General features: G+C 46.0%; 1 protein-coding gene across 1 annotated transcript; it reads right to left on the reverse strand.

The window, feature by feature from the left end:
• Positions 1-881: 881 nt before the first annotated feature.
• FJX1 (four-jointed box kinase 1) lies at positions 882-3,826 on the reverse strand. The gene has a single exon (XM_053388120.1). The coding sequence runs from the start codon at positions 3,600-3,602 to the stop codon at positions 2,349-2,351; it is 1,254 nt and encodes a 417-aa protein (XP_053244095.1). The 5' UTR covers positions 3,603-3,826; the 3' UTR covers positions 882-2,348.
• Between the last annotated feature and the right edge of the window lie 14,129 nt (positions 3,827-17,955).

Genomic DNA, 17,955 nt, shown 5'->3' on the forward strand with positions numbered 1-17,955 from the left:
TGTGTTTACAAAGACAGGCGTTTATAACATTGCCCTCCTTACTGTACCGTGTGGCTCCTCAGAAGCTCAATCAAGGCTGCCAAAAGACTTTAAAGACCCAAACCAGTTCTGGTCACGTACGACCTATTGACAGCCTGTATTCACGCGCACCAGAAGACATAGCCAGCCAGTTCCCTGGAACCCAAACAAGCATTACAATACACACTGATAAGGGCACTGGCGCTGGTTAGATAATGGATCTCCCTTGCTAGATGGGGGTTTTGAACTTTAGTGGCAATTATGTACACATTTCATTTCAGCTTCTATCCCCTCCTCCCACCTAGATCTGGATAGAAACTAAGCTGAAACGAAGCCCTGAATTATTCTGGCATGAACAGTAAGTCATAGACTTTTCCATTTGTTATTGGTTTCCCAGAAACCAAAATGGAAAAGGAATTAACAGCTGCTGAATATGGCACATGCTCTCAGAGATGCTCTGATTTTATAGCTCATGGTACTACTATAACAGGTTTTTCACCAGTGTGTGAGAAGCAACCAGCAGGGGCAGTCAGTGCTGAAACCTGAACTGACTGAATCAAGTCAGTTTTTAAAAATACACAGTAATTCTCCTGGAAATTTGTGCAGGAATTCTTACTCAAATCAGCAGCAACCATTAGACATGCGTGTTATGCATTCTTGATGAGCACAGGGTTTTGGATAAGCTAAGGCACAGGGAGAGAGGCTGCAAAATTAACTCTAAAGAGCAAGTTCTGTATGGAACAACTTAACTCTTTTATCCCAAATAAAGAAAAACACCCATTAAAATAAGGAAAGAGAAGGGAAAGTGTCGGAAGAAAAACATTGCTTTTCATAAAGCCAAAACCTTGAACACAAAAAAGGCAAAACTTTTAACACATTTTTACTGAAATATCCATTTCTTTAGTATGTTACAGAAGAGCTTAAGAACATATGTCATGTACCTAAAATGCAGACTTCTTTTAAAATAAAAAAGTCTTTTTATAAAAAAAATAAGAAAAGTCAAAGTAAAGTGCATGAAACTGATGTTTTCCTCCTCCAGATTAATGCATCAAAACATTTTAATACACTGACAATACTATATAAACCTGGGAATATTTTCTCCTCCATCACCCCATTAGTCAATTATTTACTGTACAGCAGTGGTTACATATAAAAACAGACACACAGAGAAACTAATGATATTTGCCAAATTCTTCTCACTGGTTAAAGTCAAGAGCTACTGAAATAGTGACTTTCTCATCACTTCTTCTTTTTAAAAATACTAACTTTTGTCAAAACTATGTCCGCCCTGGCTAGGAAGAGCCACAGGAAAATGCAAGTCCGTAAGTGGGATAGATGCAGATTGTTACTGGATAGCAAGTACTTTTTCATTTAAAATAAAGGGGATTGTTACAGGGAATCTTGTGCACATACAAATCCCCACTGGAAGGGAAAGATAGCTAGTTCCACCCAACCATGGCAACAGCTTTTGCACAGAGTATTTCAGAGTGAATTCTTAAGGGATGCTCTTATAAGAGCAATTAAGGGGGGGGCACACTTGAAAGAGAAATTTGGCATGAAATTAATACAGGGAAATATATAGCAATTAAAAGATACACTTATTATCATTATGCCATGATGTTACAGGAGGCTCCCAGTGGCCTCTTATCCAAGGGACTAGTTAGGACCACACCCATTTAGTTCCAGCATCACATACTCCCAGGCCACAAACTGAGTCCCTCAAAGTTATTTTGGACCCTAATTACTTCAGACACAAAGAAAAGAAAAACAACACACTGTGCAATGGAAGGATATTACCTGGCCTAGTTTTATAGCAGACAATAGTGCATGACAGGTGCATCAGGGCAGCATTATACCTTACACCTAAAAAGGCCATTGTCTTCAGTGCATCCCTCTGACAAAAATCTAAGCCAACCCAGGTCTCTTTTTGAGGACAGGGTGGGAAGCTGGGAGTACAGCCTGCATAAGGTTGCCTAGTCAGAAATTTCACTTTTGGGGTTGGAATTTAAACTGTGTGCACCAAACAAAGGAAGACCACATTCTGCTGATGGATCCCAGCAGGAAAATGTCTGGGAACCATTAACTAGTCTCTACACCTTCCCCACAAAAAAAAAAAAAATGCTCTCAATTATGAAGTTCATTTTTCGGCAGGCTGGTCAGATATTTCAAGGCAAGGTTTCCAGAAGTGCTCTAGACCAGAAGCTGCGTTCCATCCACCTACAACCGCGGCCCCTGCGTTCACCTCCTTTAGGGACACTGCCCGACCGGGCACACTTCCAGTGCCTTCCTTACGCCCATTGAAATGTTAAATCCACCCAGGTCCAGAGGGGTCACAGCGAGGCAGCCTTGGCTTTGCAGTGCAAAATGTGCTTGTGGACAAAGTCGACACGGTCCTGCAGTAGCTGCGCTTGCTGCTCTGAGAGGAAGCCCAAGACGCCGGCCAGGGGCTCCCGGGTCCGGTAAAGGTGGAGCAGCTGGGCGGCGGCGTTGCGCGCGCGGTGCAGCTCCCGCACCCGCTGGGCGGTGGCCTCTCGGAAGACGCAGACGGAGCGCAGCAGCGGCTCGTTGTACTTGTCCCACATGGCCAGAAGCCGGTAGCCGTGCACCAGGCCCGCCTCGTTGTCGAGGAAGACCAGCCCGCCGTTGGGCGCCCGGTGCAGGTTGCTGGTGGCGCGCTGCATCACCCGCGGGTCCCACTGCAGGCTGAACAGGTTGCTGACCAGCCGGTCGAAGTTGGCCGTCACGTAGTCGAAGACGATCAGGTCGCTCCACTGCACCAGCTCCACCAGCTGCGCTTGGCTCAGGCCGCGCAGCTCCCCGGCCGACAGGGGCTGCAGCCGACGGGGGCCCGACGTCGCCGCCGCGCCCGCCTCGGCCCGCCAGGGGGCGGGAGCCACCACGTCGGTCAGGTTGTCCACCCAGCGCGCCAGGCTCACCACGGCGCCGTCGGCCCAGGGGGAACCGCGCAGCTCGTCGCGCACGGGAGCCCACTGCCCTCCGCGGGCTTCGACCCGCGCCAGCGCCAAAGGGGGCAGCCGCTCCTGGATGCCCAGCAGCCCGGCCAGGTGGTACGAGAGCGCCTCGCCCTGGATCTGCTCCGCGTTGATGCCGTAGCGCACGCACGCGCGGCTGCCGTCCGACAAGCGCGCCAGCCGGTTGGAGCTGCGCCCGCAGCCGCCGCGCTCCAGGGACACGACGCGCGCCTCGCGGGCCGCCCGCAGCCACGACGCCGCTTCCTCGGCCGAGAAGCCCGGCGGCACTTGCGCCTCCAGCGCCCGGCTCCAAAAGATCCCGCCGCGCACGGGCGGCTCCGCGACGCCCCGAGGCGGATCCGCGGGAACAGGCGGCGGCGGCTCCTGCCCACTTTCGCCCGGCCCCTCCGAGGGTTGTCCCGGCAGCGTAAGCAGCGCGCGGAAAGTTTTCTGCGCCGCTTGGCTTGGCGGCCGGAGGAGGCGGCCGCTCGACGCCGCTTCGACGCCGGGCTCCGGGGCGCCGCGCCCGCTCCACAGCCCCGCCAGCGCCACCACGGCCAGCAGCCACAGCCCGGCCACCAAGCCCAGCCCGGCCAGACCCGCGCGTCGCATTCTCCTCCTCCGCCTCGTCCCGCTCTCGCCGCCGCCGCTGCCTCAGTCTGCTGCGCTGGGACCCGGCGGCCGGGCGGCCCCGCGGCTCTCCCGGCGCCCGCGGCTGCTGCCTCCTCCTCCGCTCATGGCGCGGCGCTGCTCCGAGAAGTCCGCCGGAGGGAAGCAGCCGCCCGCCACGGAGAAGGAGAGAGAGCGCTCTTCTCCGGGCGGCGGGACCGGCGTCTGCAGCGAGACCCTCCAGCTAGGGCAATTCACAAGCGCCCAGACCACGTGGGAGAGCGAGGTGGGGGGGGGGAGCGCGCCGACCCAGCCCACCGCCCAGCGTGGCTTTCCGCTTAAAGCGGCGATGGCCCCAGAAAAGTGGGGCCCGCCGTCGGGGAGTGGCTGCCCGTGGGGGGCTCCTGCGAGGAGAGGGGGCGCCTCCCGAGCCACTCTGACCCCGGGAGTGGGTTTTGTTTCCCCTCTGGTTAGCTTCTCAGCCGCGATCGGGGGCATTTCTCCGACGGGGCGGCCGCGGCCACGGGCCCCCTCCTCCCGCGCCTCCCTCCTCCCACCCGGGTTGGGAAGCACAAAGGATTCGGCACGTTTAGAAGAAAAGATGGGAGCCGAGCGCTGCTTTCAAAGAGCCTTCCTTCTGCTAGAGTGGGAGGGGCAGAGGAGCGTGGGACGGAGCAGGAAAACCAGGCTGGCGAGAGGGGTGGGCTGCTTCCCGGCAACAGCGACACAAACGCAGGGGCATTTGACCCTTGCAAGCGGGGAGCGAGGGTCGACGTGCACTTCCCAGCTGCCCGCCACGCACAGAAAAGGCTACCCTTCGAAAGAGGGCAGTAGTCACACGTTTAGTCCGCAGGAACCCTCCCCCCCCCCAGCGGCATTTGCTTCAGAGTGAATAGTGCACAGGTTATGTGGGGTTTGGAGCCAACCAACTGAGCAGCTGCCTTGTAAGATATGCACTAAGAAAGGCAGCATTGGTGAGAAACACAACTGGATCCACATTTCTCGCTGGAACAGTCCTGTTTCCTCTCGCTGAACCGACAAGAGGTAAATTCGGCCCCCTCCACTTGGCTTCTTCGGAATGATCGAATAGAACTATTGTGGCATCAGTCCCTTTGTCTATATATGTATCAGTAAGGTGCACAAATTACAGGTAACATTGGGTAAAAATATTTATTAAGCGGGAGCTCTTTGAAATCGATCAAGGATGGTTTGAAGTCTAGGCTGCTATCTGCTGGCGTCAGTGATTCCTTTTCTCATCCTTCCACAGAGAAAAAAATGAACTGAGAGGGGCGGGGGGGGGGGGGGCGGACGTGAAATCAGAGACGACAGTCACAACCAGCTTTCTTTGCCAGCTCAGTGGCAGTTACACTGTGATCCTCAGATGTGAGCTCTGTTTTGTTCAGTGGAACTTTTTTAAAAATAAAAATGAGTGTACATTGGGTTCCAACATTAAAGTACAATCTGTAATTAGAAGGGATCCAGACAGTTTGATGTAGATTCTGCTTCCACCATGTACACCACCTTTTTTTCCTCTTTTCTTTTGGCTTATGAAGTCATCCCATCTCACCCAAACAAGCTGTCACACATGTGGACCACCGGCTTGGTGTTATTATTTCACACCCCTTTGGGGAATTTTGTATTTACAACAAAGAAGAATGGTCCATCACCAACTTAGAGAATTGCTATGGAATGAAGAGAAATGGGCCACAGCATCCCAAAGCATCTCTAAAGGAATGTTTTATTGACTATTCCAAGAAAGACTATAGGTACATTCTAGAACAGAGGGGCTTATTATTTTCCCCTGGCCCCCATCTTTCTTCATAATGACTTATCCTCTGGACCTTCTCTCCTTGAACTTTCTTAATTCTTGTTTCAATATCCTTCTTGACCAGAGGCAACTCCAGCTGAATACATTACCCCAAAATTAAATTTCTCCAAGTCTAAATGTAACAGTACCTTTCTCAGATCTTGGGGCCTTCACCAATATCAGTTGGTCAAGCAAAAATGCCATGTGTTGTGCAGGAACAGTATGTGTTATCTCTCTAAAAAGCACTTTTGTTTAGAGAATATTGCACCCCCTCCATCCTCAAACAATATATAATTGCTGGGTGGCTGGCTAGTAAGACCAGTGGTCAGGGATGATGGGAATTGTAGTCCAAACAGCTGGAGACCCAAGGTTGGAAAACACTGAAGACAACGACAATTACATATCATTTGGCCAGAAGCGTACAAGAATTTACTTAGGAAGTTGCCTCATTCCAAGTCAGACCCTTGGTCCATTTAGCTCAGCATTGGATACTGGCAGTGACTCTGCAAGGTTTCAGACAAGCCTCTTTAGTCCCTAACTGGAGATGCTACTGCAGATTGAACCTGGGGCCTTCTCCATGCCTGACAGATCTTTTGCCACTGAGCCAGAGCCCTTCCCCATTTAGCTTGCCGTTCTGCTCCCAACTTTCTTCTGGCAAGTTCACAAGGTCATTAAGACAACACCCCCTTCCTTGCTGTTTGTTGCTGGTATCTGCTATCCAGAGGTATACTGCCTTTGCCTCTGCAGGCACTATTTGGTTATCCTGTCTAATAACCCGGGTGATGCCAGAGCACGCAGCCCACCTCAAGCCTGATCCAATGCTACAAGCCATTCTCCAAGGACTGGGGATTGAGTCACCAATAAAATAAACAAGCCCTCCAAAGCTCTAGCTGAAACTTCCACCAGCCTTCATGAGTATTCAATAAGTGCACAAACCACCTACATTTTCTTCATTGCGGATGTTAAAATTACATAATTGCTTCTCCCCGTCATGCATTATAATGTATTAATCCACTAGCCCCAATTCATTATTTACACAACTAATAAAAGCGTTCAGTGTTTTAATATAAAATGACAAGTTTTACAAGTAATTATAGACACTGTTATCATCCTGGGATAGCACACCGTTACTGCAATTGAGGGCTCCACCGTGTGGCAAAAAACTGAAATGGATGGAATTCATAAGTTATTGCATTTAGCACTGGAGATCGTTCAGAGTGCTGTTACACATTATTTCACAAATCCTTACAGCAGAATCATTAGGTTGCTGATCATCCTCACACAGTGGATAAGGGAGTGATGTTGAAAAAGCAGTGGCTTGCCTCAAGCAAGTTCTTGTCAGAGATGGTATTTCAACCAAGGATGTGGTTCTGTCTTAGGCAATGTACTTCTTTGTGTCTTTACTCAGCAGAGAGCCCCATTGCATTCAAGGTATCAACTCCCAGAAAAAGTGTGCATAGTATATTGTAGCCTGTCACTATACTGAATTGGTATGTGTAATCTACATACTATGAAAATTAGTGTGTGTGTATGAATAATTCATCTTTATTTTATGATAGACATATTTTTAAGGTGGCAGATATTCTTGTTTTAATATGGTTTCAAGGTATAAAAACAATAATTTCTGACGCTTTATGATGTGTCTATGGTGCAGTATTTATAACAAACATATTAGCAAAACATGCATTATACTTTTTATATAACCTTTATTTACTGTAAATAATTGCTGTTCTCATTTTAACAGCAACTCTCTGAAGCTATAAATCACTTTGTTTTAAAAAAATAATAATCAAGTGCTTTCTAAATTTTGTGAAAGAAATAATGTAATTAAATAAGTGAGGTTATTGTTATTCCCATTTTACAGATGGAGTACTAATAGCCCAAACTGTGTGACACCATCATATCTATGACAGATGCAGGACTTGCTCCATTACTGAAATCATTACTAGCTTCATTACTGAAATCAAAAGGAAATACAGTTCAAATGTCAAAGTTTATTTTAAACCATCAAATTATAATGCCTTTTTTCAGATGAAGAAATATTGAGTTATATGGTGAAACTAGAAGACAAGCTTCCCACTTTTGATGCTGATGTTAAGGTAGAAGGACTGGACAAAAACTGTCTTCATGTGGAACGGTTCATAATAGATTTCACATTTACATATTCAAAGATTATTAAATATCTCCTTCCTTCCCCATCTGGCTGTGAATATGGTATTTTAAACTGACCTTTGTGGCAAATTTCTGCTTCCCCAAGAATGTTCTTCTTACTCCACCTACAGGCCAAAAGCAATTTTGCCATTTGTTTCTGTTCACTCCTGTGCAACAATATTTGAAAACAAATGCAGGCATTAAATGCATTAAGTTACAGCGAAATGCTCCCCACCTTGTTATTAATAAAAATGGGCTGAAAACTGAGATGAAAAGAAGAAGACCCCAGGACCAGTTATAATTCTGCTGGGTTCCGTTCTCATTCCCTCCCACCAGCAGATGCAATGTTCTGAAGGTGGAATATGGAAATGCAGGTGTCTTCGCTTGAGGCAGGAGCAGCCCTCCTCCTAGAACGCTGCCCACAATTTTGCATGCCAACCCATCAGGAACCTGTTTTCACTGCCTCCCTGGGACTGCAATGACAGAAGGGTCATCAAACACCTGGCAGGCCATGCTTGATGGACCATGTTCAGATTGATGGTTCTCAACTTCTGCAAGCCTGCCCTCAAGGAAGAAATACGCATTTGACCTGCTTCGTATTGTGAATGTTTCAGTGACAGAGTGGGAAATATATTTTTTCTCTCCCTTGGGTTTTTTAAAAAATAAGATAATGTCAGATACCACAGATTCAACCTCTAGGTTGTAGAATTAGCAGGCCCTTAGCCGTTGCCCTGCCAGTCTCTGAAGACTTAGACTGAAGCCATACATCTGGGCTGAGGGACCTGTGGCTGAAACCAACATCTGGAAGGCCACAGGTTTCCTGCTAAGTCTGAAACCTTGGTGAAGAAGAAGAGTTCAGATTTGATATCCCACTTTTTCACTACCCGAAGGAGTCTCAAAGTGGCTAACATTCTCCTTTCCCTTCCTCCCCCACAACAAACACTCTGTGAGGTGAGTGGGGCTGAGAGACTTCAGAGAAGTGTGACTAGCCCAAGGTCACCCAGCAGCTGCATGTGGAGGATCAGGGAATCGAACCCGGTTCACAAAATTACGAGTCTACCGCTCTTAATCACTACACCACACTGGCTCTCTGGTGAGAAGTTCTGAACCTCCTGATAGAAACTGGGAAGCCAAAGTCACAGGAATATAGGAAGCCACCTTCTGCTTTCTCAGTCTAGAGAGCTTGAGTTAGTTAGTTACTGACACACCTGTTTGGCTGAGGGGCTGTTCCTGAAATTGATTGCTGCCCAGATTCCTTCTTCATGCTTCATGTCTTGCTTTACAGTTGACATCTTTTTATTCTGGCTGGGCATTCTTGCCAAAAAAACCCATCCATGTGCAGAGGCAAACCTTCGTCTGTTGCAGTTCTGCTAGTAAAGATCCAGTGACACTGATGGAAAGGAAGAAGGGGACACTATATCTGCCATATATATGCCTTTGAGTCCATTAGTCCCTGCCTCATTCTTTGTGATTTAGTTTCACAAATTCAGCCAAGGGGGGTGCTGCATTCCTTCAGTCAATCAAGTTCACTTTAGTCCTATTGATACATTGGAGACATGCAGCCTGATCCTCTGCTTTATATTGACTTAGAAGTACATCCCATGGAATTCAATGGTGCTTACTCCCCAGTCAGTGCACATACAATTTCAGCCTAAGTGCCCTGGAGTGGGTGAGTATAAAATGGGGATGAGAAACTTGTGACCCTCTAGATCAGCCTTTCTCAACCTGTGGGTCCCCCGATGTTGTTGGACTACAACTCCCATCAACCCTGAGCTCTGGCCTTGCTAACTAGGGGTGATGGGAGTTGTAGTTCAACAACATCTGGGGACCCACAGGTTGAGAAAGGTTGCTCTAGATGTTGTTGGCCTCCAACTCCCACCAGCCCCAGTCAGCTGTAGTCCAGCAAGATCTGGAAGCCAACAGGCTCCCCAAAATTTAGGAGTATAAATTTATTCTGTGAATCACCCTGATTTATTCTGTGAACCGCCCTGAGACCTGTGGGTATAGAGCAGTATATAACTAAAATAAATAACTCCGGTCTAAATATCTGGAGTCTGCTCTACAGGCATAAGTTTCCTGCATAATTTAAGCACATTATAAATTGCATGGGGAACCTATGCCTGTACAGAAGCTCCCCTCCCCCCTGCTGCCATCTTTAGACCGCCTCTCCCAATGGAGTTATGTGGAACTGGTGCTAATTGGGTCATGTGAATTCTGTGAGTTGAAAATGCCAGAATAGGGTTCTATCAAATCTAGGGTTGAGAGAGAGCTTTTGAGACACTGAATGCCCACATCCCAGAAGTTCCACTTTGTCATTTAAATGTTATATGGCTTGATAAAAGGTAAAGGTACCCCTGCCCGTATGGGCCAGTCTTGACAGACTCTAGGGTTGTGCGCCCATCTCACTCTACAGGCCGGGGGCCAGCACTGTCCGCAGACACTTCCGGGTCACGTGGCCAGCGTGACAAGCTGCATCTGGCGAGCCAGTGCAGCACACGGAACGCCGTTTACCTTCCCACTATAAAGCGGTACCTATTTATCTACTTGCACTTAAGGGTGCTTTCGAACTGCTAGGTTGGCAGGCGCTGGGACTGAACGACGGGAGCGCACCCCGCTGCGGGGATTCAAACCGCCGACCATGCGATCGGCAAGTCCTAGGTGCTGAGGTTTTACCCACAGCGCCACCCGTGTCCCATATGGCTTGATAGAAATGTTATTATTTAATTTTTTATTTCTTTTGGAAAAAAAAGTTTGTTTTAGGATACCATGTGATCTATGTACGTGACCATCTAATTGCCACCAATTTGACAGAGTGGGCTTTAACTCCCCACAACCAAATAGGTAAAGGTAAAAGGACCCCTGACCATTAGGTCCCATCGTGGCCGACTCTGGGGTTGCGGCGCTCATCTCACTTTATTGGCCGAGGGAGCCGGCGTACAGCTTCCGGGTCATGTGGCCAGCATGACTAAGCCGCTTCTAGCGAACCAGAGCAGCGCATGGAAACGCCATTTACCTTTCCGTCGGAGCGGTACCTATTGATCTACTTGCACTTTGATGTGCTTTCGAACTGCTAGGTTGGCAGGAGAAGGGACCGAGCAACGGGAGCTCACCCGGTCGCGGGGATTCGAACCGCCAACCTTCTGATCGGCAAGTGCTAGGCTCTGTGGTTTAACCCACAGCGCCACCCGTGTCCCCCACAACATCCACTAAATGTGAATGCTAATTGTAAAGGTTTAGGATTGTACCCCTGTAGGTGGACATGTTGTCCCTTTAACATCTGGAATTTCAAGGTGGTTCCACCAATAGGAATAAGGGATGTGGATCATCCCTTCCTCACAACTGAAACTCACCCCACCCCACCTCCGCAAATCTTTAACCACATCATGATCTCACAGAAGCCTTGTGTTACTCTACCAACTCACAACAGATGCTGCTGGCTGCACATCAAGGAGTCAAGGCCATTTGCAGCTGCCATCTCTTGTTTCTTCCTCTGACCTGCTATTGAAAACACTCCTGGCACTTGGATAAAACATTGCTCCTGCTTATATTGCCAACTGTCACAGTTCTTATCACATCAGATCCTTCTTTGGTGGTGCACAGCTATTTAATATTTATCCAATGCTAGCAGTGTGCTGGGTGCCAATAGTCCTTTTTCTTCTTCTTCTTCTCCAGATTCTTTTTACTGGGCAATGATATGATAAAAGCTGGTTTTTTATCCCTTGAAACTGCACAGTGTTAACAGGGACAATCAGATATTCCATTGATGGTGCTGATTGTCAAAAACCCGCAATTCCAGATAGGAACAGCCCCATTATCCTGAATAGCTGCTTCTTATTCAGTAGGAACCAGGGTGGTGTTTCAACAGGAAGGAGCCCAAAGGCTGACACAGGCTAGCATCCGAGAGCAAATCATTATGTGCCGGAAAAGGGAATCAAGGATATGAATTTAAATTTAGAGAACGTGGTTTTACTAGTAATACATTTTAAAGGAAGTCTATTTCTCTCTGAGGCTAAATTATGCTTCTAAACGAGCAAACCTTTAGGCAGGGAAATCCTCTCAGCGAAGAACCCTTGCCACTGATATACGAACAACAAAGCTAAACATAAAGATTTATGCGCTATTGCTTACAGCATAGGCAAAGAGGCCAGTGGCATGCAAAACTGATTGAATCCCCTTAAGTGAAAGCAAAATAGATGGCGTGGTAGTGGAATGCAATTAACAGTGAAATGCATCAATACTGGAATGCAAAAGGTGGGTTTTAATAGAGATGTTACTTGATTACAAAATATTGTACAGCTCAGTTGTATGCATGTCTATCCAGAGGTTCGACTGAGTTCAGTGGGCTTTATTCCTAGGAAAGCAAGCGTAAGATTGAAGTCTAAGGTCACCTCCAGATTATCAGTATTTTGCCAGAGCGTTTCAAACACATACCAGAAACGTAGGTTTGTGCAATTGAAGTTGATTAAACTGTTTTATCACCCTGGTGCAGCAAATCCACTTTTAAAATACCTTTTGTGTTTAGGAGAGTTATGGGAAAATGTACTGCTGAACAAATATTAACAGGAATACATATTATTTACTTATTTTATTTATTATCTGGAGAGTGGCAACACGAGAACGGGCCTTTTTTGTGGTGGCTCCTCATTTGTGGAATGTTCTCTCCAGGGAGGCTCACTTGGCGCCATCATTATATGTTTTTAGGCACCAGAATGCAGCGGGTCCCAAGTTCAATTCCTGGCATCTCCAGGTAGGACTGGAAGAGACTCCTGGTCTGAAACCCCGAAGAACCATTGTCAGTCACTGTAGACAGTACTGAGCTAAAATGGAACGATGGTCAGATTCTGTATAAGTCAGTTTCCTATGTTCCTGTGCTAGGGTCTCAATCCATAGAAATTCTGGCTACTTAGAAAAATAAACAAAAACATTGCCCTTAAAATCAGAGCTACATGACATGAAATTTGGCCCTGAAATTTGGATTCTGATACAAAACCTCCTGCAGAAAACAACTGCACAAAGACCTGACCGAAGGCAACCAGTTAACGCTGAAATTTCACTTTCTGTCTGGGACTCATTGGCTATTAAACATGTGTAGCATCTATCTGTGTAGCCTAACACCATGCTTCTGCCTTTTTTTTATTTGATTTTTGGATTATTTTCGTGTGTGTTTCTTCTCTTGGAATATCTGAACACCATCATGGCAAACTTCTGTGTGATTCATTGGTGGCCCTGATTCATCACTTGCGAATTACTGTTTTAGAACAGCGTGTGTTAGCACAGACCTTGCCATGGCTGGAATACAAGGAGATGCCAAGTATTTAAGGGCACGCTGGTTTCCTTTCTCCAGCTCCTGTGCCTACCCATGTCTGTTTTCCAGATGGAAAAAGAAGAGAATACAAAGGACTGAGTTTTACAGTTGCAGATCTACAGTACCTGTGTATTCCGGGTGCATCCATTGTTCAGCTAATGCAACAACTGACATTCTGATCATGCTATAAATAAACCCTGGTGGCAGATATTCTTTCAGTCCATTGGTGCTAATTTACCCCGAATGAAGAAGAAATACAGATGCTGGATTTAGGCCAGAAGGTTCATAATCCAACTCTTACAGAACTCAAATAAAACAGATCATTTAAGGGATATTACCAACATGCTTGTGTTAATGGAGGAAATGGATAACAGTTCCTGTATCTTGTTATTGCCGTCTAGGCAACCAACACAATGGAGTAATACTGGTGCCTGAAATATTCATTTCTTTGCCTTGTATATCTGCACCTTCCACTAATAGTTCCATAATTTCTAGAATTCCAGTTACAATTAAACAATAAATATACCAGCCCCACCTGCCAATGATATGTGGCCCTTGGAAGGTTTCGTCTCAGAGGATGCAGTTCTTGGGCTGAAAAATGTCCCCCAGTCCTATTTTAGAAGGTCACGTATTAGAAGAATTAATTCATATGCCTTGCACCAAGGGAGCTTATTGTTATTTAGGTAATACATCAATGTACAGAGCAGCATCAGCAAAAGAAGATAGGCCTCTGCTGCAAGGAATTTACATCACACTGCTTCCAGAGACCAGTTTTTCATTGTGCTGCTTTGTTTTCTGTACATTCTCTTCAACAAGTGCCTTCATTGGCTTCTCTGTATCTTTTAATGGAGCTGTCCGCTGTAATGAAAGATTTGATTTGGTTAGGATGTTCATGATTGAAATGATTGGGTTTTTATTATCTTCCTGACGTGATTGTCATCTAGAGATCCTCTAGGGGTCCTCCTAGGATTTTTCCAATAGTAGTCTACAAATTTGATGGAGCCAGGAACCCAGAATGCTTTCTGTCTTGTGGAATGTTTGAATGCTATATGAAACAAATGTCTTTTTTGACATTAACCAAGAAATCTAAGCTCCAGATGCAGGATACTAAAGGCCAGTGATTTATGTACGGCAGAGTTTCATGTTACACAACACTTCATAGGTAACCATGGCCAGCAGCCCTCTTTAACATCAAACCAGTTCACAAGAGTTTTGATGCCTGATTCTTGGCAAGCTATAGTATCCATCAGCTGGTTTGATGATCCACAGTTATATGAGAGGGATATGCACATTCCTTTTCAAAGATGATTCACAAAGGTAAAGGGATATTTATATTTAGTCTAGTAAGGAGAGCCAAAGGCTCTGCCATGTGTGATTTATCTGGCACCAAAGAAACTCACACTGTGATAATTCAGCTGTACGTAAAATACAGTCTGGAATCCCAATCCTAAATTCATTTATTTGGAAGCAAGCACAGTTGATTCCAATGGACCTTACTTCCACACACAAAAACTTTCATCCAAGTTGCACAATCCAAGTAGAAAAGTAGGAATGTGCCTTGTATGGATCTATGCTCAACTTGCACATGTTGATATGATTGTGTGGTTGCTTCACAATCTACCCAGTGACCCAAAATTATTCCATAGTTAAATATGGATTGTAAAGGAGAATCACACACATAACTATTTACCAAGGGCTGAATCTTGCATGGATCCACTCTATCCAATTTTTGAGGTGCTAATGCAGTTGTGTGGATTGTCCTCAAGAACCTGAATTGTCTCAAAGAACTGATGCTTAATTTAATTGAAGATTTTCATTGGGATTAGAAGACACCAGGAGATACATATTTGTTTTCTAACAATGTAACGCCAGTGTCTTAGAAATGAGGTTTAATAATAAAAGATGGCTGTTGCACCATGCAGACACCATCATTTACTAATCATGTTAAGTTCTTCTCTTTTTGAAAAGAGATAGATGGTTTTAATATTCGTATAAAGGATAATCCAAAGTAAACAGCAGAGATGTCTCTTTTCTGACACATCACCTCCATCCCATGTTTGGTTTACTGGATTGTTCCTCTAAATCTGTCATCATGTACCTCTATTACTAAGAACTGCTTTCTCTGAAATTCATCTTTGCAGTTCCTGCTGGTGTGTTTGCACCACATAGAACCTGCTGCTGCCTCCCCTCACTTTCCCTCCATCCCAGTATGCAGTGATGATGCAGGCAACTGGAGGTCAGGGCTTGTCCCCCCCCCCACCATCTGAAACTGGGTGTGGAAGGCCACTAAAAAGGAGCCCCAGAGACAGGATTATAGTGATAAAAAAGCAACATTTTATTTATTTCAGGAAATTAGTTGCCATGCCATTCAAATGTAGAAAAGAAGAAAATATTCAAAAGTATATTGCTGCAAGTTTCTTCCTACTTGTCTCATGAGGTTATTGGGCTGGGAGGTCCTCGAGCTCTTGATTTTATTCTGTTAACTGCCCTGAGACTCCCGGGTATAGGGTGGTGGAATAATAATAATAATAATAATAATGATGATGATGATGATGATGCAGAAAAATTACCTTTGCTTCCCTGAAGATGGAACAATGCATACAAGAACCCCCAGAAGTTTGATATCATTGTCTCTTTAAAATCCTTCTTAACTTGTTAATAATAGCTTTGTGTTTATAGAGTAGCTTTTTCTAAGAAGACAAAATGTTTGTCTTTCTAACCCTTCGTCTTTGTAACCCTTTCAACATTCCTTTTCAACAGCCACCTGTCTGTACCAGGACAACTTTCTCCCTAAAGTTCTGCTTTCATTACATCATTTTGAGATGGTAGTTAATGGCCAAGCTGAGATTTGAACCAAGGGCTTTCTGCTCCTAGTTCATTCTCTTTAGTTCATGCCCCGTATACCTTAGACCAGGTCTTTCACACAATTTCCCCCCCAGGAACATTCTTTTCGCAAAACAAAATAAATTGCATGTCTGGCAACTGCTTATGCTGAAACTATTACAATCTACAGATTTGAGTCTATATCCTATTGGCTGATTTGAGAAGCATAACGAAGAACATTTCTTTGGTTCATTGTAAAATGGCTCTTTGGCTCAGGCTTCTGGGCACACTGTGGCTGGGTAAAAAGTTCATTCCCATAAACAGGAATTCCCCCTTGCCCCTCCATTAGCTCATATGAGGCAAGTCCAAGGCCATTATGGCTGTCTAGCTAATTAGGTCAGATGCCTTCCTGGTGAGGTGTCATGTTCACTCGCACTTCAGTGCTGGAAAGTTATGGTGATCCAGGCTAAGGAATAGTTGTCCTCTGGATCCAGGCTTCTTTCCATAAAAGTGGTTTTGCTCTTTGTTTAGTGCCTCAGTTTTGGATCATCACACCTATGCACACCCGGGTGCTGCTTGCCAGTTTTTCAGTGCGGAGAGCAGCTCTAATGGTTAGTATGAGAGAGAGGCAAGCTAGTTTTCTAGTTTTATGTCCTGCGGTCAAATTCCCAAATGTATTCTTGCACTATGGCTATTTCTCTTATTTATTTATTTTTTAATGTGATAGGTTCCTGCAAGTTTATAAGCTACTAATCTTATAATTATTAATACATCTACTTTTTATATTTCTGGTGTAGTTTCTTGTGGTTAGGCTTGGCTCTGAATCCAGTACCTACCCACTAGTCCAGGGGCCAGCAAATGTTTTCAGCAGGGGGCCAGTCCACTGTCCCTCAGACCTTGGGGGGGCAGACTATATTTTGGAGAGAAAAAAATGAACGAATTCCTATGCCCCACAAATAACCCAGAGATGCATTTTAAATAAAAGCACACATTCTACTCATGTAAAAAAACCAGGCAGGCACCACAAATAACCCAGAGGTGCATTTTAAATAAAAAACACACCTTCTACTCATGTAAAAACACGCTGATTCCCAGACCATCCGCGGGCCGGATTTAGAAGGCAATTGGGCTGGATCCAGCCCCCGGGCCTTAGTTTGCCTACCCATGCACTAGTCAAACTGCTACAGAGTAATTTGGGCTTGGGGCTCAAGAGGCAGAGAGTCTGGATGTTTAGCTCTTGCTCTCCTGAATGTCTGGTGTACAGCTTGAGGTTTTTCTGGCTCCTGTTGGATATAGACTAACAGGAGTGGTAGCAGCTGTAGGATTAATTTCAGCCTGGTCATTTGGCACCTTTTACACCCAAAGGAAGCTAGTGCTGAGGTCTTGGGCACCAATTATCCTTTGCAGTAAGGATCACAGCCCAATATACAATTATGTGCATTTCAGCTTCCTGATTTAAAATGCTGACCTGAATGTTCATACATTCGGTATTCAGGTCAAGAGTAGTGTGTCTCTGGAGGGAGAAATATTTCCAGAGAAACCTCTTAAATGGGTGAATGCTCACTCTTTTCTCTTATTGTATCTATCTATCTATCTATCTATATTTTAAAAAACCATCCTCTGATAAGACTTATGACAAACAATCCCCATATACCTCTAGCCCCCAAGAAATATTCCATGCACAGTAGCGGAGAGAAGGGGTGGGGGGCCACGGGCGGCCCTGGGGCTGCACGACTTCTTCCAGTGGACGGGCCCAGCGCTGCCTGAAAATGGGACATAGCATGGGACACGTGTGGCACGTGGCCTGCAGTGCGCTGCAGCTGCCCTCCAGCTGAAGGGGAGACTGCTGGCCCCTGCCCTGGCTCACCCCACCCAGTGGGTGACTTGTCCCGCCTTGGTGGCAGCTAGCCCCACCCCGTGGTGGCTAGTCCTGCCCCCATGTGCAGTGCGCATGCAGGCACCCCAGTGGCTAGCTATGCCGCTGTCCATGCATATACAGCGTAAATGATAGTCAAACATTAAGCAGGTTAATACAGGAGTTTTGAGTTGTTTATATCAGTTAGGTGCCTTCTAGTCTCCTACTAGAGGGACGCGGGTGGTGCTGTGGGATAAACCACGGAGCCAAGGACTTGCCGATCAGAAGGTTGGCGGTTCGAATCCCCGCTACGGGGTGAGCTCCCATTGCTCGGTCCCTGCTCTTGCCAACCTAGCAGTTCGAAAGCCCGTCAAAGTGCAAGTAGATAAATAGGTACCGCTCTGGAAGGAAGGTA

The sequence above is a fragment of the Podarcis raffonei genome, chromosome 1 (assembly GCF_027172205.1).
Source record: "Podarcis raffonei isolate rPodRaf1 chromosome 1, rPodRaf1.pri, whole genome shotgun sequence".
Lineage (NCBI taxonomy): Eukaryota > Metazoa > Chordata > Lepidosauria > Squamata > Lacertidae > Podarcis > Podarcis raffonei.

What these genes read in the sequence shown, in the direction of transcription:
- FJX1 (XM_053388120.1), bottom strand. Translation starts at nt 3,602, where the DNA reads ATGCGACGCGCGGGTCTGGCCGGGCTGGGCTTGGTGGCCGGGCTGTGG.